At 40.6% G+C, this 25,672-nt stretch overlaps 1 protein-coding gene across 2 annotated transcripts; it reads right to left on the minus strand.

The window, feature by feature from the left end:
• Window positions 1–772: 772 nt before the first annotated feature.
• On the minus strand, window positions 773–25,653 carry nxph2a (neurexophilin 2a). Of its 2 annotated transcripts, none has more exons than XM_075478755.1 (3): window positions 25,578–25,653; window positions 18,444–18,593; window positions 773–2,485 (listed from the first exon to the last, which is right to left on the minus strand). In XM_075478755.1, the coding sequence occupies exons 2-3, from the start codon at window positions 18,486–18,488 to the stop codon at window positions 1,739–1,741; spliced, it is 792 nt and encodes a 263-aa protein (XP_075334870.1). In that variant the 5' UTR covers window positions 18,489–18,593; window positions 25,578–25,653; the 3' UTR covers window positions 773–1,738. The 2 variants fall into 2 exon arrangements, with proteins under 2 accessions (XP_075334870.1, XP_075334869.1); XM_075478754.1 differs by lacking the exon at window positions 25,578–25,653 and adding an exon at window positions 18,715–19,121.
• Between the last annotated feature and the right edge of the window lie 19 nt (window positions 25,654–25,672).

Here is a 25,672-nt window from a genome sequence, read left to right on the forward strand (position 1 = left end):
TGACATTTCTGATAAAACACCAAAAAGAAGGAAGAATGTACATATTGATACATTTCTCTGGAAAAACTTGAATAAATTGACATAATTTACTCTGAACTCTTTTGGTTTTTGAGTTACACATTGATACACAGCGTTTGCACAAAGGAAGAAAACTAAAACATCAACATAGATCAACTCTTGATTTATCATACACATCACCTCATGTGAACAAGGTGACAGAATCATTTACAGCTGATGAGAAAAGACATGAGATACACCAAATAAAGTTGTGTAGACAGAATAAATTGCAGTGTCAACAGTGGTACATGCCCTAACCTAAAAACCAGGGATATGTGCAAACGACACAATCTACGGCATTTAATGCAGAGATGGGTTTTCAACAAAACCTTTTAAAGCATCCTTAGTGGTTGCTAGGTCAAAGCACATTACACCAAGTACTAAAAGACTGGATGTCATCCACTTGTACACAAAGTCAGTCAGCTTAAGCTTGCTGTACAATTGGGGAAAAGCCTGATATTTCAAATTTATTCCCACTTCTCATTAAAATTACAGACAGATTCTGTACTTCTTCCTTTTTTTTTTTCTCTCTCTACCTTCAAGTTTCTCCACTCTTGGTAAATGAAATTTCCCAGGCTAATTAAAGCCTATTAAAGACAGGTAATGTCAGGGCTGGTGGGGGGACCATGACAAAGTGCTGATAATTGTCTGCCAGACTCACTAAATCCACCTGTCCTGCAATTATTGCTCCCCCCCCCCCACACACACACACCTCTCCTGACACATTAATCCACTGCGCGGCTTGCGCGGCAGGCTGATGCCTCAAAGTGCATCCTGCAAACACAGATGTTGGATTTCAGACTGGTTCAGCACACTCATGCCTTATGTTTGCTGCAAGAAACCGGCACGTTTTAAGGAGTGAGCACGGCAGCAGCCACGTTGCACATGGATGCTTTCTCACGTGTGTGGTCATTTGCGATCAAGCTCTTGGGTTTCTTAAATTAGATTTGTTGGATCAATTCATTTTGTTATGGGCCAATTTAGGTTGAATCAATCAATTTACTCTATTCCCTACATGAGAAAGATGACAGATTAAAAAATAAAAAATCTAATTATGCAGAGCTTCGAATATACCAATTTATTAAACTCATTTCAAATAAGACTTTCCTGTTTGTGTTCTGTTAACGGGTACAAATAGATGTCAGTTCCACTTTGGAAGTAATGACCAGATCAATTTTTTACTAATCATTCAAGATGTAGTGATGTTCCAAATAGGAAATCTTTTGTTCTTGCCCTGTTGAACGTTACATTTGGATATTGTGAATTATTAACGTAGCATTACTGCAGCACTGACAGGAGCAAGCAATGCACTTCCAATTGGTGCAGCTACCCGCCTATAGCCTAGCCTTGAAGAAAACATCTGGATACATGGTAATTGTAGCGTTGGTTTAGAGCGAACATGTGCTGTTGTGATGAAGAGGATCCACCCAGGGTTGGTAGCTAGCTCTGAATCTCATGTCAGCCCCTAAAAGCGAGTCCCTGGACACCTAACTATCTGAGGTGTTGTCTGTTTACATGAGCAGTATTTACAAAAGTTTTGCCAAATCTCACCAATTGTGTGTGTGCCTTCATGAGTTGCACTTTCTGCAACATTTCTCAGGTTTTTTTTAGGTATAGTTTAGCGCTTTACATTAGTTGGAGATGAAACAAAAGGCTGATATATACTGTCAACAGCTATAGGTCACCCGGTGGACGAGTAAGGTGTGTCACTGTGGTAGTTGTAGTCGGGGCATACCTTCTGGACCAGTTTATAGTCCACACTGTAAAAGGCTATATAGATGCATATGACTTTGAAGGGTTTTGAGCACAGCCATGACACATGGCTCTGCGTGTGCTCCTGATAGCACACCTTGGATGGGTCGTAGCCACACAGGGCGGTCTTCTTGTTGCGGTCAGTCTTCTCGTATTCAATGCGACAGTTGAATGATTTTGTGTCTTTGTTCTCAAGTGTGGACTGCTGGGCGATCTCAAACTCCACAACCTTGGAAGGTGGCACCAGGCTTACCGACACATTCCCCATTCCAGTGGAGTTGTGACGGAAGTAAACGCTAAAAGTGCCATTTCCGTGGTCCACAATCTTCCCCGTGATCAGCAGGTTGAGTTTGACGGTCTTGATGTTGGAGTGGAAGTCCCCCCACCCGAACATTTTTTTGAACTTGCCAGTTTTGACGATGGGTCTGCGTTTAGTTCTGGCCTGTGCAGCCTGAACATCTGTCTGGTTTGATAACCAGTCCCAAAAGTCCTCCATGTTCTGTAAATATGTCATTTCCCTCATGTTGCTCTTGAGCTCGGGAGAGCCCTTGGCAAACAAGCGCAGGGGATTGAGAATCCGTGGACTGGCCCCCGTGGGAGATATCTTCCGTTCATTATCACCGTCCCTCCACTCGATGAGTTCTGTGGCTTCTTCATGCACTTTCCTGCATGTGACCTTTATAGAAAGCAGAGGAGAGGCAGACAGAAAAGTAATATTTAGCGAGATTAAAATCTTTCTTTAAACAGTTTTGCAGTAAATTGTTGCAGATTATTACACAATAATTAGGGTAACTATACACAAATGCTTTACTTTCTGTTTTCATGATGAACATGTTTCAAACAGTAAAAATTCCAGTTTTCTCCTAAAATCAAACAAAAAAACAACATGCTATATCTTTAACGTACGACAATGCTATGACACCGTCTCCACTTATGTGCTAATTGTTTTCCATAAATGCAGCAGCAGCAGTTTAACACTACAGACAAAAAAACAGTATTCAACCACTTAAAGGAGAACTGCGGTATTTTCAACATTAAGCCTCTTTTCTGAGTCGTCTGCAATGTTTTAGAACCCCCCTCACCGCTTTTTTGATGTTTACTGCTGTCTCCGGTATTTGCCTAATTTTGATTCTTCTCAACCTGCTTCAGAATGGCAAGTCATGCGCATGTCCAAAAAGGTCCGTAAAAGCACAATAAACGTCCGTTTTCAAAATCATCAACTCACCGGAGTGGTTACTGGTGTGCACTGGTAATCCATATCAAATTTTGTGGCGAAAAGTTGCTTCTGTCGTGTTTTATTTGGCAGCTCGTTCATGCTCGCACTATTTTCTTAGCGGTGGCGGAGTAATATCAACGAACATCCAGTACAAAATGTCAAATAAAACACGACAGAAGCAACTTTTCGCCACGAAATTTGATATGGATTACCAGTGCACACCAGTAACCACTCCGGTAAGTTGATTATTTTAAAAACGGACGTTTATTGTGCTTTTACGGACCTTTTTGGAAAAAAGGAAAAAAAAGCTTATGAGTGAGCATGGAGCAACCTCTGGTCACACAAGTTAAGATAAACTTCTTAAATTGAACTATAGCAAAGTGATATTTTAGGAATCCGTTTTGAAAAATGCATGTCGAGCAAAGGTTACACTTTTAAATAAAATGATAAAAGAGAACTCAGTTCTTTGAAAATATGACATTTAGGCAAGCCACATGATTAACTTGGCACAGTAAATCCATAAATTGAGGTTTTCTTACAGTATTTCTTCTTTTGAGAAAATGCTACAAAAAAAAAGTCCAAATTCACCCAATATGATTGATATAAATTGCAGTGCTGGAGTGTCAGTCATTGAGGCTCATTTACCAGCTATTGAGTGCAGTGAGATACAACACTGAGTAAACGGTAATCAGCTGCTCATCAAACTGCCACAGCGCAAACATTTACATTTAGTATTATAAATGTAGAGAGAACAAAGGATTGAACATAGCTATACATAAAGTATTATTTGGAAAATCAACAGTAGTATCCCTCGCTATCATTGCTGTAGATAATACACCGCTACAGAACTATCAAAGTGTTCATCCGAACAATTTTCAACTTATAGGGACATTCTGGATGTTTTTGTGTGTGTGTGTGTGTGTGTGTGTGTTTGTGTGTGTGTGTGTGTATGTGTGTGTGTGTGCGTGCGTGTGTGTGTGCGTGTGTATGTGTGTGTGTGTGTGTGTGTGTGTGTGTGTGATAGCTAGGAATGGTAACAACTCTGCAGTGAAGAGTGCGAATGACGTTGCCTTGGAGTCACTTAGCAACAACAGGATGGACGTAAAGAGTCTTAATTAAGACTGAAGAAGGTTATTTCAATTTCACTTCTGTTTATCTGTTTTTGTAACAGGATCGCAACCATTTGAATTTGAAAATTAAACACTATTTTTTTGACATGTGACTTGTTCATTCATAAGACTAAACTGAACGTACTAAGTCTACTTCTAGTACAGTTCCATGCACAACTGAGTCAAGTATTGGTCAGAGTTTGAATTGGACCATTGTCCTCATCCTGGTGTACGTACATGGGAATGTAATCGAGTTATTCACTGAATTATGTCCAATGCCTTAAAGCTTTGGACTGTGTCAGAAAATGTTCAAGATATTCTGTCACTTCTCTCATAGTACATGTAAGTATAGCTGAAACATCTGGAAATGAAAAGACTTATTTTGAGTATGCAGTCCTCCAGCAAGGGTTCTTATTTATATACATTTTCGTATGTTTTGTATGACAGGCCAGTGCTACTATAGCATTTTCTGTGTATTGGAGCAAGATCTTTATATCTTGAAATGATGGCCAACAATAAAACACTGCTCTGTAGTGGTGTGGTAAAGTATGCCATGAATAGTGCTAATCCAGATGCAGCAACAAACTGTGAGCCCTCCTCGTACCTCAAAGCTGTTTTAGCTTCTGGAGTGATTCCTGGTCCACTCCAGATAAAGCTGCAATAATTCACAGCAATAAGCTTAGCTAGTTTTATTAGTAATTAGTAGTGCTCTCTTTCCCCAGGCCCTGTTATAGGGATCACTGAGAGAGGCAGATGTTGAAAGTACAGAGCAGCGGCTGTTTGAATTCTCACTGAGATGCGGTGCACTACTCCCAGACTAATTATAATTTTGCTGTAAGCCTAACCGAAACACATGTGTACACAGCTAACAAACTAGGTCGTATGCCACTATTTGTTTTGTCACAGTCACAAGCTTACAAACATTTCCAGCTGACATGTAAAAAAAAGGGCTGCATGCATCCAAAGCCGTGCAACTGTGTGTCTTGTGATCAGAGCTTCTTTACAGTGTGGTAGCAGCCTAAAGTAGAGGATATGCACTCTTCAATCAATGTGTCTTCTATGGCCTGGCCAGTCCATCAGTTCTTACAATGCTTAATTAAGATGGTCGCTCCCTGTAAATATATGAATGAGGGAACACGGTAATAATGTCCCTCTGTGTGGTTCATCACAGTTACAGACATTTAATCGCCCAGTTGCAGAGGCAGTATCCCCAGCTGATGCTGCCACTTAGTAATACCTTGTGTGAGCTCTGCTGTTAATTTGATTGGACTCTTACAACATCACAACAACAGCCGCTGCTGAACATAAAATCTGCAGGCTCCCAACAGGAACATTTCCTCACTGCTGTGAGCCACCAAGATACAGTAGTCATCTTCCCACAAGCTCAAACTGTTCTAACCATTACACACTGGCTGTCATGCTGCGCAGCTTCAGAGGGGAAACCAAATTGTCTTTTGGTGTAAATCTCAGGTGAGCTTTGTCTAGGATGATTATAATGGAAATGAGAGAGGACTTTAAGTATGATGAGCAACTGGGGAAATTGCTGTGACAACAAGCGGATCAATGTGGGACTATCTAATACTTAAATACCCCGAGAGAGATGAAGCACCGGGAACGTGAAAGCTCGCACTAAAACACTGGCTTTGGCTCCCTTTATGCACTCTGCGCCAACACACACTCACTGGCACACCTTGTTCATTCAGGCGGAAGCGGTGCCTCTTAAAAACAGACTACAGCAATGCAAGTTTTTGTGCAAAACGAGGCAAGGTCTGATGAAGGAGAATCTACAAAAGCTTAATTAAGATTTCTTAATCGGCACAGCCGCGCTAGAGGCATTTCAGGGCAACTTGAAACAAGACATTATTATGATAACAACTGCAGACTTATGGAGCAGAAAATACTAGACTTCATTTGAGCAGCGCAGAGTAAAGGGACTTTTTGCAGATATCTGTATGTGTGGTTTGGCTTCTTCCTTTTCCTGTATGTCTCACAGGAAAAACACAGAGGCATGAACCTTACACACTCCAGTAGAGACGCATACTTATACACCACACCACTCAATGTTATATGTGCCTTACAAAAGGGTGCCATGCAATATATATAGATAAGATAATTATTTATTTGATATAATGTACTGTATATTAGCAGTAAATATAAAGGTGGATGGCTGTGAAGTCTGACACATTGGAGCAGTATGATCATTAATGGCAGGTATTTCCAGATAATATTAAACATATCCTTCTCAATAGCTTTATCATATTTTGCATTGTTTACAATAGAGATACTAGTACTGTAATTTAAGATTTCTTTAACCTTTTTATCAATATCAATCAACTTTGGATGTTATCTATTGAGCATTAACGTATGTACCTATGGACTACTGTAGCTCTAACACATTTCATGGTGAAACACTGGTGAGATAGATTTAAGAAAAAGAAAAAACTTGACCAATAGAAATCTGTGTTCTTTTGAAAAAACTTAGTTTAGCACAGATCTATCATTGTCTATTTTGTCTTATAGATACCAGGAAACTCCAATATTGGACATATGTTTGACATAATTTAAATGCATGACATTGTTTGCCTTCCAAAGAGTACAGAAAAGCATATTTTACAACAGTGAAAAGTCCCAATCAACAAGTTTATATACTCCTAATACTAATCTTTTGTAAAATGGTCATTTTTCTCATGCATCTATGGAAAAAGTTACAAAAAATGCTATCCATCCATTTGCCGCCTGTACCTGCTTTATCCTTTGAAACTCAACATAACGTGTATAAATATCACTTTTCATATGTCGTTTATACAGATTTTAAACTTTTGTACCAGTTTAGATTCAAAACTTAGATTAATTTGCATCTCTATAGACTGTGGGGGAAAACCAGCACAGACTTAGGGACAACATGCTTCAGTTAAATTATCTATACCTCTTCGGGTTTCATGAATTTCCAAGCATTTGTACAAACGCCAGTATAAAGAGGAGATGAGCTCAGTTTAGAAAATTTATCCTCAAAAACATCCATAAAGAACCGTCAAAGAAAGGTTTTCCCTTTCCGTTATATCAAAGAGGTAAAAGTAAATGTTATTTATGCTTGAGTAAGAGTTGGGGCAGCTCTGTGTGCATCTCTATCCTTTCATCTTACTTGATAAGCAGTAATTTTACCAGGTCTATTTGTAACATTTCATGGGCATCAGAAGCTCATTCTCAGCCAAGTAAAACTCATTGTTAGTGCATCTTGATTGTTGGATTAACTGCACAATAACATTACCATAAAAGGACTACCTTTACTTTTAAGGTCTTCTCAACACCACTTCATGCTGAAGACAGTAAAATCTAACGTCAGGCTTTGACGTGAAGTTTTCTGTACAGTAAACGTATTCGACTGTTTGTTTCAGCTTTAAATTATTTTGCCACCATTTCTGCACCATGGGGCCCTTTAATAATCAATAAATACAGCATGCATAAAATTCACTTGTTAACCGATAAAGACTGTCTCAGGTAATGTTGTGCCAATCAATATAATCCATAGATCTCTCAGATATTGAAATACCGACGTTGCCCTGAGCACCGGTGAGTCAGGATGAATCAGCCTCGACATTCATCTGTAATGAGCATTATGGAGCTGGCTGCCTGCTTGTCCCATGGGTAGACATATCTTTTAGAGGCCTGACATAAAGGTAATTGCCACAGTGACCAGAACTAGCCTCTAGAAAGTTATTAAGAAGCCGGTGACATCTGGCCTCTGGATCATCTGAAGAGATGCTGTTAAAATGTGTTTGCGATGAGGAGCTGGCAACATTGTGCTTGCCTGTGATGGGTCCTTGGCCGCAGGCAATGCTGCTGCAGTGCTGTTTTGATGACAACCATGGAAAGCTTTCTCAACCTGGCACAGTTATCAGTGTATTCCCCACTTGGTACCTGAGAAACCTCCTTTTTCTTTCTTTCTTTCTTTCTTTCTTTTTTTTTTGTAAATTAAGATACAGCCTCTGCAAAATCTTCATTTCCATGTCTCTTTTTTCAGGGAGCCAAAATAATCTTTTTGAGTTTTTCATAGCGGATTTCCTTTCCACCACATAAGGCCGGTATATGCGTCTGGGGAAAATTGGTTTCAGGCATCTTTCTCACAATAAACAAAATGGGCAATTAACCCGCTCATCGGTGCAAGCAGAGCACTTCCAATGATGCACCCCACTGTTCTTCATGGATTTATCTGTGCAAATTGACCTCACTTTGGTGGTGCAATTCATTTCTCTGCTAATTTTCTGCGTCTGAAGCTTCATTAACTTGATGCCTTTCTGCCTAGTAAAAATCTGGACACCCCACCAAAATGGCGCCGCCTTCACCACTGGCTTCTGTAAGCCTTTCCCAGCACCACTGAAACACAACACCTGTCGGCTGCTCAGCTGGTGCTGTTAGCATTAAACAGCAGATTGACTGCAGCACCTCGCCTTCAAGCATCCGACATGACAAACGGCTCAGTTGACATTAAAACCATTCTCAGCTTGCAATCTCTCTGCCCTTCCTTCCTTTGCCATCTTCCTCCTAATGTTACGGGGCATATCATTTGTAATGATTCACACACAGAGTCGGTTCCAGGAGAGGAGGCCCCGGAGGCACTCTGGCAGCCCACAGCTAAGAGTCTACATCCTGCCGAAGAATAGATTGGTGCTCTGATCGCTGGAACAGCCTCACGCTCCGGAGCCATCACTTTTAATCAGAGGCCATCCAGGGAAAAACATGGCAGGTGCTTCAGCGCTGTGGTGGATCGCCACAGCAAATCCACACCGTGGGGCACCTTAGCAATCACAGAAGGCTACGGTTAGTGTGTGCATGAGCATGCAGCATATCTGCTACCCTCCAGTATTATCCTTTAGGCTATTAACACCTGACCTCTTAGAGCAGGGGTCCCCAACCACCGAGACATTCCAAACCGGGCCGTGAGATTGGGGGGGGGGGGGGGATTTTTTATTTTTATTTTTTTTTGTTAAAAAGACATGGAAATCGGGAATTCTTTCATTTCACTCGCTAGATTCTATACTTGGAAACTGCATAGATTGCATTATAGGAGGCCGATTGTGCACGTTTATTTTTTTCAATGATGACTGTCTGTCTGTCATCATATCCTAATTTGTAAAAGCATCTGCTAAATGTAATGTCTGTTGAACGTAAAGTACAAAAAAAAAAAAAAAAAAGTCCCCCCCTCCCCCCCGACCGGGCCGCGGGAACAAATTGCAGAACCAAACCGGTCCTTGGTGCTGAAAAGGTTGGGGACCCCTGTCTTAGAGAATGGGACAGCTTCCAGTGTTATAACCCTTCAGCTAGACATGCTATAATTCCCATTTTGATGTGTAACTGATTTCATTTGTGGCAAAAATTTGCAGTATCCATTAAACATTTATTTTGCAATTTGTTTATATAATTGTATAACCAGACTCCAGGGCCGAGTTAATGTCTCCTGTCTCCACAGTTCACTCGCATCAGACCAGCCTCAAAGCCTTAACACTCACTGATATGAAATATAATATGTAACAAGTCTGCCAGCATTATCGAGACACTCAGTGGTTAAGTGGGAAAGAATCTATCACGAGAGTGAGCAACTTAAAAAAAGAAAAAATTAAGCTTGATTTATTAACAAGGCAATCTGTTAACCTTCACTCCACTGTGGTGTACAAACACACTGAATAATAATTGTGAAAATGGGATTTCATGTTAAATATGCATTGAAAACTGTGACCAAAGTCATTTAGATGCAAGAAATAATATGATTCATGTGACTGCACAGATTACAAAAGTACAGGCATCCCGTTAGAAAAGGAGGGAAAAAAACAGTGATTTGTTGAAAAACTTACTAACATAGATGGAAATATTGCATATGAGGCAAAAACAAAGTTTATACTATTCATGCAAGCTTGAAAGTCAGTAATTTGATATGAGCACCTGTATTCTTCAACAAAGCTTGAACCCTCTAAGACAAGCTTTCTTGTCATTTCTTTAAGTAGTCTTTGGGAACAATTTTCCAGGCTATTTGGAGGACATCCCAAAGCTCTTTTTTGGATGTTAGCTACATGTTGTTTCATTCTCTGTCAAGATGATCCCACACTGCCCCAATAATAGTGAGATCCGGGCTCTGGGGATTCATCCCTCAATAGGACCTGTTGCCACTAGTTTTCAATTCAGTTCCTATGTCATTTGGCATAGCTCAGCCTTTTCTTCTGTTTCCCTTCCTGAAGAATGGCTCCTTGACAGCCACCCTTCCATGGAGACCATTTCTGATGAGGTTTCAGTGATGGATCAACTGAAGGTCCAGATGCATCTCTCACGTCCTGTGTCAAGACATCACTCTCAGATACTGATCATCTGCTGTAGATAGTTTTTTGGGTCTGTCACTTCTTCTTTTGTCCTCCACTTGTTCAGTTTCCTTAAAAAAGTTTTAGGTACACATGGCACACCATGCTGAGATATACCAAGTTTTAGGCTAGTAGCTCTTTGTGAATCCCCTTTTTGTTGCAAAATATGTCTGTCAAACTGTGTTGGCATTGGCATATCTATGGCAGTTTTCATAGATACAACTTAAGCAACGAAATCAAATTGTTTCTGTTTGCGATAAGCTGGACAACACTGGTCCACCCCTTTAGATTGGTGTCTTTTTCATGCTTGAATGATTCATAGATCGGTTGCTTAACAAAAAAAAAAGAAAAGAAAAGGGATTTCTGCTGAAAATCAACAATAAAGCAGCCAATGTCCAATTAAAAAAAAAACTGAACAACCTTGAAGGAGCCTGGTGAACATAGTTCAAGACCACTTTTAAAAATGACGAGAAAACTTTGGCTCCTTGGAGGCAAAATAAAAGACATCTTATGCAATGAGTAAGCTGATACATATGAAGACCAGACAAATGCTTTGTGTAGAATATTCACCATGATTATTCATCAGAAGAAATTCTTGTTATTGATATCTCCTTGTAACTGCATTAGTGTGTTTATTCATATTTATATACAGCTTTTCTTTTTTTTCTGTGTCTTTGCCAGTGTTTAAAAATCCAATCTTACCATGAATTCAATTTTTGGAGCAAAGTCAAATGTGAAGTAATCATCTTATTTCTACCTACACCAGTCCTGTGTTGATCTGATGTTCTCATGTGGAGAAAAAGACAACAAATCTAACACTCCTTTCTAGCAAATTCTAAATAAGCTGACTGCTTGTTTTTTGAGTTATGTGTGATTCCAGCACAAAAACAGTACAACACATATGCTCCTGTTGAGTAGTTACAGTATTCAGTGAAGCCGTTATTGCACACGTTATGCGAGAATGCTACCTGACAGCTTGTGGTGTGACTCGCGGCTTCTCTATGATTAGCATAAATTATAGCACGTAACTTATCCCTCCTGTGGTGAACATAAATCATATGACGTGAGCTATTAATCATGTTTACAGCGTCAGTGTTGCTCTGATCGGGCTGAATCGCACAATCCTCTCTTTTCCTCTGGATCTGAGCTGCCTGAAACAATACACCAATCTCAACTGATTTGGACACTGATAAACATGTACTGGTATTGAGTGTTCACACTGAAGCATTCCATATTATTTGAGAGTACCTTCCCAAGGAAGCGATACACTAAACTGAACAAGTCATTTAGAATTTCCTCTCCTGCAGTGCGGAAGCAATGTCCCTGCAGTTTGCTCAGACTTACTGACAAACTTCGCTTGAATTCAAATGAGAGTCTCTTTGCACCTGTATGCCAAGAGTCCTAAAGGTGCATCTCCTTAGTTATTTCCTCTAGTAATTTGTTTTCTCTCAAAGACTTTTCCATTAGTGACATGATGCAAAGCTCGTCATTTTTTTTTTTTTTGCAATATGACCAATTCATTCCTCTTGTAAACCAACCACAACCTGCATCCAACTCACTGGCAGCAGACCGGCAGCCTAAAATGCATCCGGCCGACACTGCGAGCCTCAGACTCTGGTGAGTTTGAGTGCAAAGATTTTTTTTTAAGGCTCCCATAAAAATATTCCAAAAAGGTCTCAGCTAAAACTTGTCAAATTGCTGTTGTTGTAACTGCGATGGAATGTCAAACTTTGAACCCTGAAGAAACATCAGAATCAGATATTATGTTATCTTTTGAAACAGGACGCCTGATGTTTTCTCTTTCCAAAAGAAACTGGTTGGGTGGTCCCGCGCTCACCGTATTCCTATCGTCGTGGCAAAATGCTATTCAACTGAGTTGAATGAGACAAGGGACCAGAGGAAAACAGCATCGTGAGCGGAGGGAGGTGGTGCTGTGTGGGCACTGCAGTGGGGGTGGGTGTACATGTGTCTGTCTCTGTGTGTGTGTGTGTGTGTGTTTGTGTGTGTGTGCGTGTGTGTGTGTGTGCGTGCGTGCGTGCGTGCGTGCGTGCGTGCGTGCGTGCGTGTGTGTGTGTCGGAAACAAGTAAGGTCCAGCTGATTACTGTGTCTCTATACTGTGTAAAATGACTTTTTACTGTTTATACATACTTTATATATATCAAAGGAATATTTTAATTCTGGGAGAGGGTGGGTGTTTATGGCAACATATACTTATTTAGATTTTTTTTTAAACTTATTTTTACGATACTAAATCAGTTGAGAAACTGACAACAACTATAGACTGCAACCAAAAAAATATATTTCCATATATATTTGTATATAGCAGATTGTTATTTAGTCTCGTTCTTGTATGACAACATTTAATTTCTCTTCCAAATTGTTTTGCAGCTGTTTAAGGTAAGGAAACCCACTAAAGCAATTTAATGGTTGTGAAAGTGAATAGAATGTGACCAATACATTAAGACCTTATTTACAAGCACCAAGAAGTCTGACTAAATGCAATGTTAAAAAAGAAAGGAAAGAAAGAAGCAACTTTTACAGTGTACCGTCGACTCAAATAATCTTGCCTGCATGAAAAAGGATTAAAATATAAATTGTTCTGCTGCATTATAGACACAGATAAAGTTATCCTTGTTCCCATCAATTTGTGAATTGACTGCGGGAGGCCTGGGGGTGAAAATAGGGTCTTAGTGAGCATAGCTCAGTGTGGAAGATTTACATGCAGCGATGCTGTCAGGTGTTTGGAAAGTGTTAACAAAGATCCCACTAGGAGAGAAGAGAGAGGAAGCGGAGCCTCGGGGACGAGGGCCTCCAGGTAATCTGGATACTTGTGTTATCTCAGCACCTGCCACATACGACAGCAGCAAAGCCCTGCACACTTCACTTTTAGGCAGGCGTTACCTTTCAACACATCATCACTTTCATAATCCCCTTACATGGTCAAAGCACCAACTCCTGTGCTGGCTCCTGACACCTGCCGCACACCTCCGGATTTCTGATAGCAGGGATTGGGGAGGATAATACCACAAAGCACATAGGACTGTGTAATTATCTTTCTCTGGACAAGTTTTAACACCTCACAACAATGATAAATGTGCTGTAAAAGTCCTCAGCTAATACAAGAGGAGGAATGCTGTGTTATTCTTAAATAACCTCTTTAGGGCTCTGGTTTTAAGTTTTTCTGCTTAAGACATAATCTAAATGTTTTTCTCACTGAGCTGTTTTTTTAGTATGAGTGTGTGTGTGAGACAGGGAGAGAACTACCATTTAGCATTTTCTTCTCTTTAAATCTGTGCTGGAAATGATAAAGGAGCTTAATTCAAAAACACATTTTTTTTTCTTGATTCGTTCAAACACGCGTCCACCAAATTTGACAGAGCAAATGTTTCCATTCTCAAAGCTGATTGCACCGCGGCTGATTTCACAGAAAACAGCTCCCTTTGAAGAAGAAACAAGAGCTGGCAAGACGTTGCTCCCTTTTTCTCCGAGTAGTTTTGAAGACAGGTACATCACAAGAAATATACAAAGACAGGGGGGAGCTGACAGCACTTTGTTAGGGCTGAAAATGACGAGCTGAAAAGAAAGGGCCTCAAAGCTCAGAGGCAGGAGGAAATGCAAAAATAAGAAAAATCAGAGAGAAGATTTATTGTACTTATTCTGAAGCTGTCACCACTTGCCTTTTACAGGAAAGCCATACAGTTTTAATTAAAGAGGTCAATCATTTTCCTGAGCTCTGACATGTGTGTGATTGCCTTCTTCAGGAGCTAACCAGGTGGTAATTAATAACTTTGGGTGTCGGAGTGTAAAAAGCAGAAACTTTACTTGTTTGAATGATGGTTTTGAGTGAGTACAGTTTGGTAACTGACAAACTGTAATCGTAATGTAATAGAAATAATGAGAAAAAGGCGGCACTTGTTCCACCCTCCTGAGCTGATTTAGTTGCATGTGATGTCACGTTTTGTTTTGTTGCTGCAAAGCATGAGAAAGCAATGGACCCAGCAGTCTGGTAACCTGTAAGGATGTGCATCAGAGGACGCTGTTGTGTTTCGGATATTGCAGAGCAGGGATGACGGTGCTATAAGGGACCAGAGCGTCCCGATTTAACATCGCCTCGGGCTGCACGTCGCCCGTAAAAATTCATAGCTGTGGACTGAGATCAGGAAGCTCAGCAACATATTTAATATAATGTGTCCTGCACCAACACCACTTCACTTCAACCTGAACCGTTCACATCACGAGAGCAGCAATCGGGAGGGTAATCACGCTGTTAATAACTGTTTGACTTAAGTGTCTAATGGGACATCCAGCTTCCAACACAAATGGCAATTCTGTCACAGCAATCAATCATTTGGAGCTTCCCTTTCTTCATTTCAGGACCTTTATCATGGATTTATTGCCCATACACACAGTTATGACTGATGATTGGAAAAGGAACAGCTTGATGGGCTTAGTACAGTCAGAACAACCTGTGGTGGCTGCAGGCTAAATTTGAGGGATTTCACCATCAGAAATAACAACCTTTCCTTCAGAGGTCTGAGACAACATACAGGCTGAGGATGGCAAATGCCACGGACGGTATTGTTTATGAGGGATTATCTAGTCAAGCCTTCTGGCTGGAGAGATTGTGACCCCAATATGAGCACAGATACACATCACCACCATGTAAGCTCCAAAAATGATTCCTGGAAGGCAGCACATGCATAGAAGCCACCCTTCACTCTGTCAATCCACGTTTTAATCACTTCGACAGAAATTTCCACCGGCCTGCCTGCCATTTTCTCTCATATTTTTCTCTCTCTCTACCCAATTTCTCTGGTGGCTTTTTGAAGACTTAAGTTCCACTCTTTTTTTTCTCTCCTCTCTTTCTTACAAGGCAAATCCTGGGAGAGGTTGATGTGAAGACCAGGCAGAGCAGGGATGTAAAGAATATAAACACAATTTTTTTTATTGTCCAGAGGGAAAGGGTGTGTGTGTGTGGGTGTGTGTGTGTGTGTGTGCAGAGGGGTTGGGCGGTGGGGTCTGTAAAAGAGACGAGGACCTTATCACAGCCCAGCAGCTCTGTAATTCGCCGCCATGATAAAGTGGCAGCGCGGAAAACCTTACAAGGCTGGCACAATCCAAAGACGGATTAGGTTTTTCTGACATAAGCTTCCTGAAAAACTAATCAATCAGCCCATGCAGTATTATCAGGAGCGTGAGATTAAAGAGCTGCTCCTAATCCCCCAACTGTACATTTTATTACACTTCCCAGTGTTAGTTGCCTTTAGATATACAATAAATAAATAATAAAAGCAAACCTAATTGAGCATGGGGAAGGGGAGAAGAGTGAAAGAGTCCTTAGAGAGGGAATTTGTGTAGAATTTGCGTATTGTTACGAAGACGAGGATAAAACTGTTGTCCTTGCCAGAGCCCTTTCTGACTTTGCATAGAGCATCGCCGTCTCCCTCTGCCACAGCAGAGAAAAAACACAAGTGTGGGGAAAGGTTTAAAAATTACATTTGTAGTGGCAAAGATGAAATCGAATCGCATCCATCTTTTTCAAAAATGTTTCATCATTTCTTGTGAATGATGGTGCGAGTTCAATTTGATGAATAAAGTTGAGAATTAACGCCAAATCCTTCTAGAAATCACTTGTAATCTCTTTAATTACCGCACATCAAAGTTGCAAGGATAAACTCGGAGCATGGTATGATCCGGAGTCCAAAATGCTCTCGGCCTGCTCGTATCCAGCTCAGCTTAGTCTCATGCTGCGACACACCCTTCTATTAAGATGCTTGCTGCTTCTCTGCTTGGTCCTACCCTGGAGAAGGAGGGGGTGGGGCTGTTCATTTCTGGTGACAGAGAAGGTTGCTTCTCATTTAACACCGCCGCTGATCCTTTCAGCATGGGCCACATCGACGCTTTGTCGTCACATTACTCTTACCAGGGCAATACGATATGAAGATGTAACAGTCTTCGTCAACATCTTCTCACACTTGATGCAGAGCGGAGTTGGAAAAACCCACTTTTCCTTACTTGCAATCTGTGGGAGTAGACACTAAGGGCAGGGCAGGCAGAGGGGAGATGGCAGGGAGCAGGGTGCTCAAACATATTTCGCCTTCATCTACATTGTTCTGCTGTCATTGCATGGAGGATAACTGCAGCAGATGTCAAGGGGTAGAATGGATTCTCCCAGGATGGCTTTGACCCTCTTATCTGTCCCTGGGGTTTGGCACAGATGCTCCGGCTGGGGTTACATTTTCCCCACTTGATTTGTGTACTAAGTGTTTTTCCTTTTAGCTTGACTGTGTGTGTGTGTGTGTATTAAGAGGAAGAGAGGAGTGTTTTTGTGTGAGTTTATGATTTGGCTGCTTCAAAACACGGAACCTGGAGATTTAACATTTTATATCAAATTTGTATCCCGTTGGCTCGGCTGCCATCAGGCACCTCCAATTTTACCTGAGATTCTTTTAAGCTAAAGAAAAGGATAGCTTCATCTGAGCGCAGGAGGTTTTGCGGTGCTCGTTTTATGCTTTTAGTTAATATCAGCCTGATACCGTTGCATTTTTCAGCCTGTGAACATGTGACAATATTGATAATGGCTGATATGTCCCCCAGTCAGACATTTGGGGGTGTGTTGGGAGGGAAGCCGCTGAGGCATATAAAGAGACCCTCTCCAGGGAAGCAGCCTGCCTCTTTCTCTCAGGAGGCACAGCTCCCAACAGACACAGTGCTGATTACAACAGAGCAGACAGCACTTTGCTGCCGCAGCTGCACAGTTTAAGGCTATCTTTAAAGGAGCCCGCTTTGAGGATTGAGCACAGATGTGAAGAACTTCTTCAATCACATGGCATTTTCTGTTCAAGTCTGATCATTGAAAGGGATAATCACGATAAAACCCACAATGCGTCCCAAAAACACGGAGAGCAAGAGAGGACAACATCAGCAGATGTTGATCAAAGTGGACAAAGACCTTTAAATTTCCCCGAAGACCATGATCTTTCTTTAAAGCGCTTACTGTAATAAAGAATAAAAAAAATAAAAAAATAATACACCAGTGGGAGATTAAAGTTCAGAAGCTTAACACCATCACTTTTTTTGGCAGACAAAATAATTTTCTACATATTTATAGAGACATGATCATCGAATAAGTTATACAATAAATCTGCCATTTTCATCTATTGTTCTAACCTGAGCCGCTTTTTTAAACCCTGGCCTCATTTTTGAAGGAGTAAAATTAATTGAACAGATGTTAGAGGTTCAACTTGCAGGTCAAACATTGTTTGCGCCTGGAAACAAAATAAAACATACTGGTCGCCCCCTGATACATATTAAGAAAGGGAATTTTTGGTTAAGCCAGAAAAAATGAATTAATTAAACACCTTTTATAGAAACTATTTCTACACTGAGCAAGCCAAGACTACATTGATTTTATTTGCTCAATACCATTATCTCCATTTTTCCATTAAATAAATATTGCAGTCATCTTGACGTTGATTTTCTGAATTTAAGTTAAATATGCTATTAAGGTATTTAAATGGGCATTATATAAAACACACATTATGGAGTCTATCTTGGAAAATAAGTAGTCTGCTGGTCTGAAATGGTTTTTTTCCCCCAAACTTTTCTTTTAAAAGCCTACCTGACTACCATAATTGGGAAGGTTTTGAGAAATGCTTCATTTTAAGCAATTAAAAAAAAAAAGTCAGAGCCACTAAACCCTGTGAGCCTGAAATGAGGAGTTGTTTTATACGAAGATAAGTTCATCTGTATGATGCAGAACTACAACATGACCGAACACATAAACCGGGTTAGTTATTAGTTTAAAATAGGCTCTACATTGAGTGCGAGATATTTTTAGGATAATAATAATAATAATAATAATATTAATAATAATAATAATAATAATAATAATAACAATAAACACTTCTTCCACATACATATTTCTGCACAATCAGCCTCCTGGCATTCAACCCTCTCACCTGGTGCAGGAGGACAAACAACAAGAATGTTTGCAGGGCACTCATCTTCAAGGACTTCTCGGTTTATTCACGATGAACGGCGGTTAAATCCTCTCTGGGAGACTTGGGGAAGTGAAGAAGCACATGCCGCTCAAACATCGCTGTGATCACCTGCGAGTAAAGTGGAGACAATTACCTCGTTAAACCACTTCAAACCCCCAGTGTGAGATTTAGAAGGAACCCGATCATTTGGGGCATTTGATTCTTATCGATGTAATCAACTTTTCCTTACTGTTTTGCAAAGGCAATACCTCACGCTGGAATCATCCTTGTTCAATCCACTTTCGGCAAAGAGTTCTAAAATACCCCTCAAAACGTCTCCGTGTCTCAGGGTGTTTGGGAGGAATTTCCTCTGCGCGGCTGGGACTCTACAAACGAGATGCAACGTCTACAGTCACTCCTCTAAGTTTCAAACCCAGCCAGCCCGAATACACTATGTATTCTCCTATATAATCCGGAGCAACATTTGCATGAAGTTGTCGGCGTGCGCAGAGAGCCGTTATCCCGGAGCCAGCACTGCAGTCAGACAGAGAGCAGTCCGCTCACTGAGTGCGCTCTTCAGCTCTGTTTGATTTCAGTGCGCAAAATCCTCCGCTGCGCGCCTGGAGACTCCAAGGTCGACGCGCATCCGTTCACAGAGCCAAGACCTACACATCTACCTCTGAAGTCTCACTCTCTTCATTTAAGAGATAAGTAAGAGGCTTGATGTCACTGTTATCCGTTTTTTTTTTTTTCGGTCAGCAACGCGTCCAGGTTTTTAACCCTTTAAACGCGCAGGCGGGTACCGTGCAAACAAGTGATTTACTGATATGAAGAAGACGGGGATGTCTTCCTAAAGTCTAAACTCATGAGAGAGAAAAAAACTCACAATACTGCCGTGATCCTTGTGTTTTTTTAGGTCTGCATCAAAACCTTGTCACTTTTTCTAAATTCATACAATGAATTAGTCCAGCTTGCAGACTCATCCCTGTAGTCGGGGCTGCTTCAATCACAGGCTAATGAAAACATCATGGTGAGTGTTACTTTTGGAAGCGGGTGATATGGCAGACTTGACCACGCCGGGACAGATCAGCAAAAGGTCAAACACGGTGCTCATAGCTGTAGAAAGGTTCTGAGTTTTTCCGCAGGGGACAACGCAGGAATGTAGGGATCCGTGTGACTTTGGCGCCATCTTGTGGTTCCAGCCAAGAATCTCACTTAATGCAAAAGAGTAAAGTTGCAGTTAGTTTCAGCGAAGGATGTCTCGCTTGTACTCCTTCCACATCCATCTTGGTCGTGTTGGATTTCAAAAAGTTTGTAAAAATCTGTTTGGAAAAAGAAAAGGCATTTCTTGGAAAAAGAAATGCCTTAAAGCTTTCAGAAATACACAGAGCAAAGCCATTTGCTTTATTCAATCAGTTAAAGCACGTGTTTTCTTTTCGTGTTTGTATGACTCTGGGATTATTGGATGGAAATATCTTGATGAGCAACGCCTATTAGTCTATCCTTGAAATCAAGACGTTAATTTGTGAAGTGGTGTAACGTTGAAATTACTCAATAAAGGGGCGAAGCATACAATTCAATTGTAATGTCACATATGGCTTCCTAGCTGACCTCACACATATCCAAGTCGATCATCATGTATTTGAGACATTACTCTTTCAAACGTTTAACGTATACCAAGAAATTCAATAAAAGTAAGGTTTCAAAGCAGAATTAATTAATTTTTTTTGATGAGAATGATCTTTTTCATCCTCATTTGGGACAATTCGCAGAAACTGCCTTCAGTGTGGTTTACATAAAAACGTCTTGGTTGACTCTGTAAAATCCATCTCGTGATAATCTATGTAGATCCAGAATAAGAATACCATTCTCACACATAGCCTACTATGTCAAATTACTGTCTCACAAAAAGAATCTCACACAAACCATTCTTAAAAATCATCATCAGCAATTGGCAGATGACTGACACTACAGCTCATCTTTAAATTGTAACCATATTTTACCCTTAATTTATCTTGTTATCAGTGTTTTGATAGATGTTAAGGCCCTATTGTACGGTGACTAAACGGTGTAAGGTTAACATCTGTGATAAAATTGTGCTGTATATGAACTGCTGCCTAACACGAGCCGTGGCTCAGTGGTTAGAGTCGGTCGTCCAATAACCGAAAGCTTGGCAGGTTTGATTCCCACTCTCGCCACTCAAAGATTGGTGGAACTGATACCTGGAGGGGTGTCAGTCCACCTCCTTGTCATGGCCGAGGTGCCCTTGAGCAAGGCACCGTACCCCCATGCTCCCCGGGTGCTGTGAATGGCTGCCCACCGCTCCAGGTTGGCATCTGTCTCTGAGTGTGTGACCCTGTGCATGTGTGTGCCAACAGGTGCCAACCTGGATGGGTGAAAAGCGGAGGACAAATTTCATGTGTATGCATATATGCATGACCAATAATTCTGATCTTAATCTTCATCTGTGCTGAGGTAGAAACCCACTGATGTGTTGTTTGATATCACACAGTGATCTTTGTGAATGCTCCGTGTTCCTAGACGTTTGGATCTGTTGGTCTTATTAACTTCACGGAGGAATAAAACCAAACATATTTGTCTTTGCCACAGTTAAGCTGTGAGATGAACACATTGTGTGGTCGAGTGTGCTAGAGTTCCTTAGCAGTAAATTAAGATGATAACATTTGACTAATGCGAGCAGCTACACGTACAAACATCCCACTGCGCAATAATTTGGATTGATTGATGGCCGTTAGATCTGTAAAAACACTGATGACAAGATCAAATTGGATTGGCTTCAAACGTCTTTCTCCTCCCCCAGCTAGACTTAAAACAGTAACTAAAGCTGTCTAATAAATGTAGTGGGGCATAAAAAGCAATATTTCATTCAGAGATTTAGCATAAAATGGAAACACTTAAACTGCATTTACCTTAAAATGCCAGTTATGTGGTTGAGTAAATGTACTTTGTAACTTTACCCCATTAATTGACCCCAACTGATGGTGGAAACACTGATAAGAAGACCAGAGTTCAGTACAAAAACTTTACTGATTTGATAATACCCCCAATATAACTGTCCATCAAGGAAAGATGCAATCACATGTAATCTAAGTACCTCAGTTGGAGAAAGAAAGGTCCAGAGTACACATAACTTACTTTGAACCCCCTTTCTCCAATTAGTGTTTTATGGGTTCTGCCGAGCTTAAATATTTAAACCTTCTGTTAGCTGAAACCTGCATCCATCAATCTTTGCTGAAGTTGACATGAGCTGCATGTTTGCAGTTAGCTTTCGTGGTATGTTAGTATGCTCTAAATGCATATCAGGCTGCCACTAACCTTTCACACAAAGTGGATTTCAGCCAGCAGGTTACAACACATTTAAATTGATTAATGTGATGCGGCCACTTGATAAGGCTATGTCACAGATTGAGAACAGCTTTGACTAACTGGCTAGCAAGATACGATGGTGCAACCACACTGTCTAATGAGGTCAAGAGTTCACAACCTCATTAAATTATCAGCAAACTGATAGAACACAAATAACTGAGCCTACAAATTTGAAATTTGGGTTTAACAAGATGAAAAATGCATGAGCTCATATGACAGCATCAAGCTACTGAAGAAGGAACATTTGCAAGCCTGATAAAGATGATGCAGAACTTTTAGCCGGTTTGCTGTGGCGACAGACACAGAGAGATGTGCTGTGGATTGGTGATAAATGAGACCTGCGGACAAGGTCTGTTTGCACTTTTCCAACAATCAGCATGACAGTGCAAAAGCATTACAAAAATACTGATCTTTGTTCACCTCAATGTGGGTGAAAGGCACCTGCTTTTACAAACTGACAGTTGTTAAGTTTTAAGAAATATTCTCCAAATTAAACTCATACATGCCTATTTTCTGTTTCTTACTGTGCAAGCCCTATAACTACTTAACTTGCAAGGCAGCTCAATTCTTGGGAGATTTGCGAGATTGGAATCATGAGAGAATTCAGTGTAGCAAACCATCTGGTTTGTCAGCGTGTATAAGTCCTTCAGGGGGGTAAATCTCCACGCTGTCTTATGGCAGAAAACTTAAGTGCAAGATAAAGGCAAACCATCCTGCAGTTGCGTATGTCAAATGTTCAGGAAACTCTTGATTGATTTTCATTTCCAAGGGCATTATCAAGAGGAAAAACTGAATAGATTTGTCGACTCATTTTTCCTACAGTGGACAATGACACAGAGACTGAAACAGACACAGAACAACCACAAACCACACAGATACAATTTGTGATTGTTTTGTGTCTTCGAAAACTTACTGTACAGAGGTTTTGCCTCACGTCTTTTTTGTTAGTTCACTTTGATTATTTTACACTTTTTTCCCATGTTGGTCCCTTTTATCTAATTTTTCTCTTTTTTTATCTATGTTGATCATTTTGTTTTATTTGTTTGTTTACTTGTGGTACCTTTTCATTTTCATATGTATTTAATTTGGTCTCATTTATGTTACATCACACTAATTTAAAGTGGCTATTGTGTCACATTTGGTTTTTCTGTGGGTCACTCTCTCTCTGGGATGCATCGTACAGTTTTGGACTAAGAATAAGGGGCTTCTCTGATTCCTTGGGCTCCTGAGTTTGTGCCTTGTAGGCAGTTCAATAATCAGTCCATGCATAGACCCTGACACATCACAGCAATCTGTACAGTCTTATCAAATCGCCACGGCCCACATTGGGGGGGGGGGGGGGGGGGGGGGGGCACTCTGAACACGCAGGGTCAGACGTATTCTGCCTCAGCAGATCAAATATGACATTCATCTTGTTCTCAGGCTTGTAAAATGTCTTTTAAAATGTCAACATATTGTTGCCTTTGGGAGTAGTTTTTATTTTATTCATTTGTTTTTTGCAGGACCCATCCAGTTACGTTCTGTTTTTGTTTCTTTATGTATTGTATCTTTACAGGTTCTCGGCAGCCTGATATCAGGACAGCGAAGGGTTAAAGTCAGTTTACATTCAACAGAACATGAGAAGCATTTACAAAAGAGGGCTGGTACTATTTGTGAAGTAAAGATTGTGTCATGGTGTTAGCATTGTACAAACTCTGTAGTAGTTTGATTGATCGCTTTGTGGAGAAAAGACTGATTAGAAAGTGTATAAATGAGGTGTTTTTTTTTTCTATACTCCACCTTTGTTTCCTCTGCTGCTCTAACTCAAGCATGTCAGGTTGAATGGTCTCTAAAAGGGGAGGTAGGTGATGTAACTACTTCAGGATCTCACCTCTCTTTTGGTCTTGAAACATCTGCCTACAATCGCTGCCTCATACTTACCAAACAAGTGTTGATAGCAGTCCACTTCACTTTGATTTTATGATACAACTGTAGCTATCAGACAGCAGCAGGATTACGGTGTGTGACAGAAAGAGGCACTGTGAGTGTTTTATGCACGTGGCACAGCAGTGTTAAATTCCTAAATGGTTTAATTCTTCTGGTGGCCTTATTAACCTAAAAGCTTTTCTACAAATCCAACAGGTTAGCTTTTGCACAACTTTCTACGGTGAATTATTTGAGGGAGAGGAAACAGCCATACTTAGACTGCACTGTTTAGACTGTTGGGAATTTTCAGTGTTGCTTTTTTTGCTCTAATCCATTAAGTTTAAAACTTGTCACTTTGGTAAATAAAGAAAGAGGGCCATGGATAGAAAGTTTTTCAGTGCTTAACAATTATCTGGTCTACAATTTATTTTAATGTGAAGGATAATAGTGATTCTGCACAGCCTCATGTTGATCTTTTGCTCCTCTTTGTCTGATATTTTATTTTTATAAAAGGAGACTGATCCAGCCACATGGGGAGTTGATGTGCTCAGTCCGCACAGTTACAGATATTTTTCCTTATATAGTGACCCTGTAGTGGACCTTCACGGGCTGGTGGGTGTGACAACATTTACATCGCACACGCCTCACAGGCTTGCTAAGAATACCGTTAAAACTGTAAACGTTCAACTGAAAACATCTCTACTCTGCCCCCGCCCCCTCCTGCCTCCAAATGAGGACTTTTGTTGGTCTCTACATTTTCAGAACTGAGCAAAGAATGTATGTGTCTTCTGTGACTAAGCTGATTTTTGATGTGTCATCTGTTTCAACAGTGCAGGCAGATATGGAGTTAAAGGGGTCAGGATAGCAAATATCATCTGAAGGAACTTTACAGCAATACTCCCAACAAGCAGCAATGCTCCTAACAAATGTGAAAAAGCTGTGGAGAAATTAAAAAAAGAAAAAAAAAAAGGCACCTTTTTTCCTTATTTTTTTCTGCACAATCGGCCCAGAACACAGCTTTTACAGTTCTCCCTGGAACTGTTCTCTTTTGAAGAAATAGCCCCTCAAGTGGCCTGTAGAAACCAGCCCACCCATACTCAATCCCACCAAAACCTCAGTGAGCAAGGACCTCCCTTCTTCACAAATGCTAAAAGGAGCCCCTGATAGTCCCTCTCCTTTTTTTCCTTTTTATAAGAAGTGGTCATTCCAGTTTGTGAAAGTGGGTCTCCTTCCCTGTTTGTGGAGAAATGAAAATGCAGCGAAACACAACCAACTCCCCAACAAAAGAGTATCTTTGTGCCGTTTGCGGTGCATAAAGCTTAAATTCCTTGCTTTCCAAGATTCTTCACAAACCTTCCTTTTTTACTTTATAGTACTTAAAGGAAACATTGACATTATCAAAACCGGTGCAACAGTTGCTCAATGAAAATCATTCCTGAAGCATGTTGTAACCAAAGTTTAAAATTCCTTGCATTACACCGTTGGTTTGATGTTATCAACCCTTTCCGAAGAGAAGGGTGTTGGTTTCCTATTACAAGTGGCTTCGCACGCCACCACTCTCATTACAATGGTTGTAAATATACCTGTGTGCGTGAGACTAAAGACAGTGAAAAAAAGGGCAAATGCCCACAAGACACATATCTGTCTGTTTTTCAGAAGGGGGAGGAGTGCGAGGGAACAGCCAAAGTAAACACAGGACTTTGCTCAAATGGGCAAGCAGCACATGCATTGTGACCGTGACTTGCAAATTAGAGGTTGCTTACTTCATCACTTCACAATTAATATTACTGCAATAAATACTGTTTTTCAAACAAATATTACCAGTGTAAAAGTCAGTAGACTTAGCTGAAGACACACTGAATGCTGGGACTTCCCCCCACAAATTCCACTGGGAATCTCATCTGTCTTCCTGAGGT

This window comes from Odontesthes bonariensis, chromosome 12 (genome assembly GCF_027942865.1).
Source record: "Odontesthes bonariensis isolate fOdoBon6 chromosome 12, fOdoBon6.hap1, whole genome shotgun sequence".
NCBI lineage: Eukaryota > Metazoa > Chordata > Actinopteri > Atheriniformes > Atherinopsidae > Odontesthes > Odontesthes bonariensis.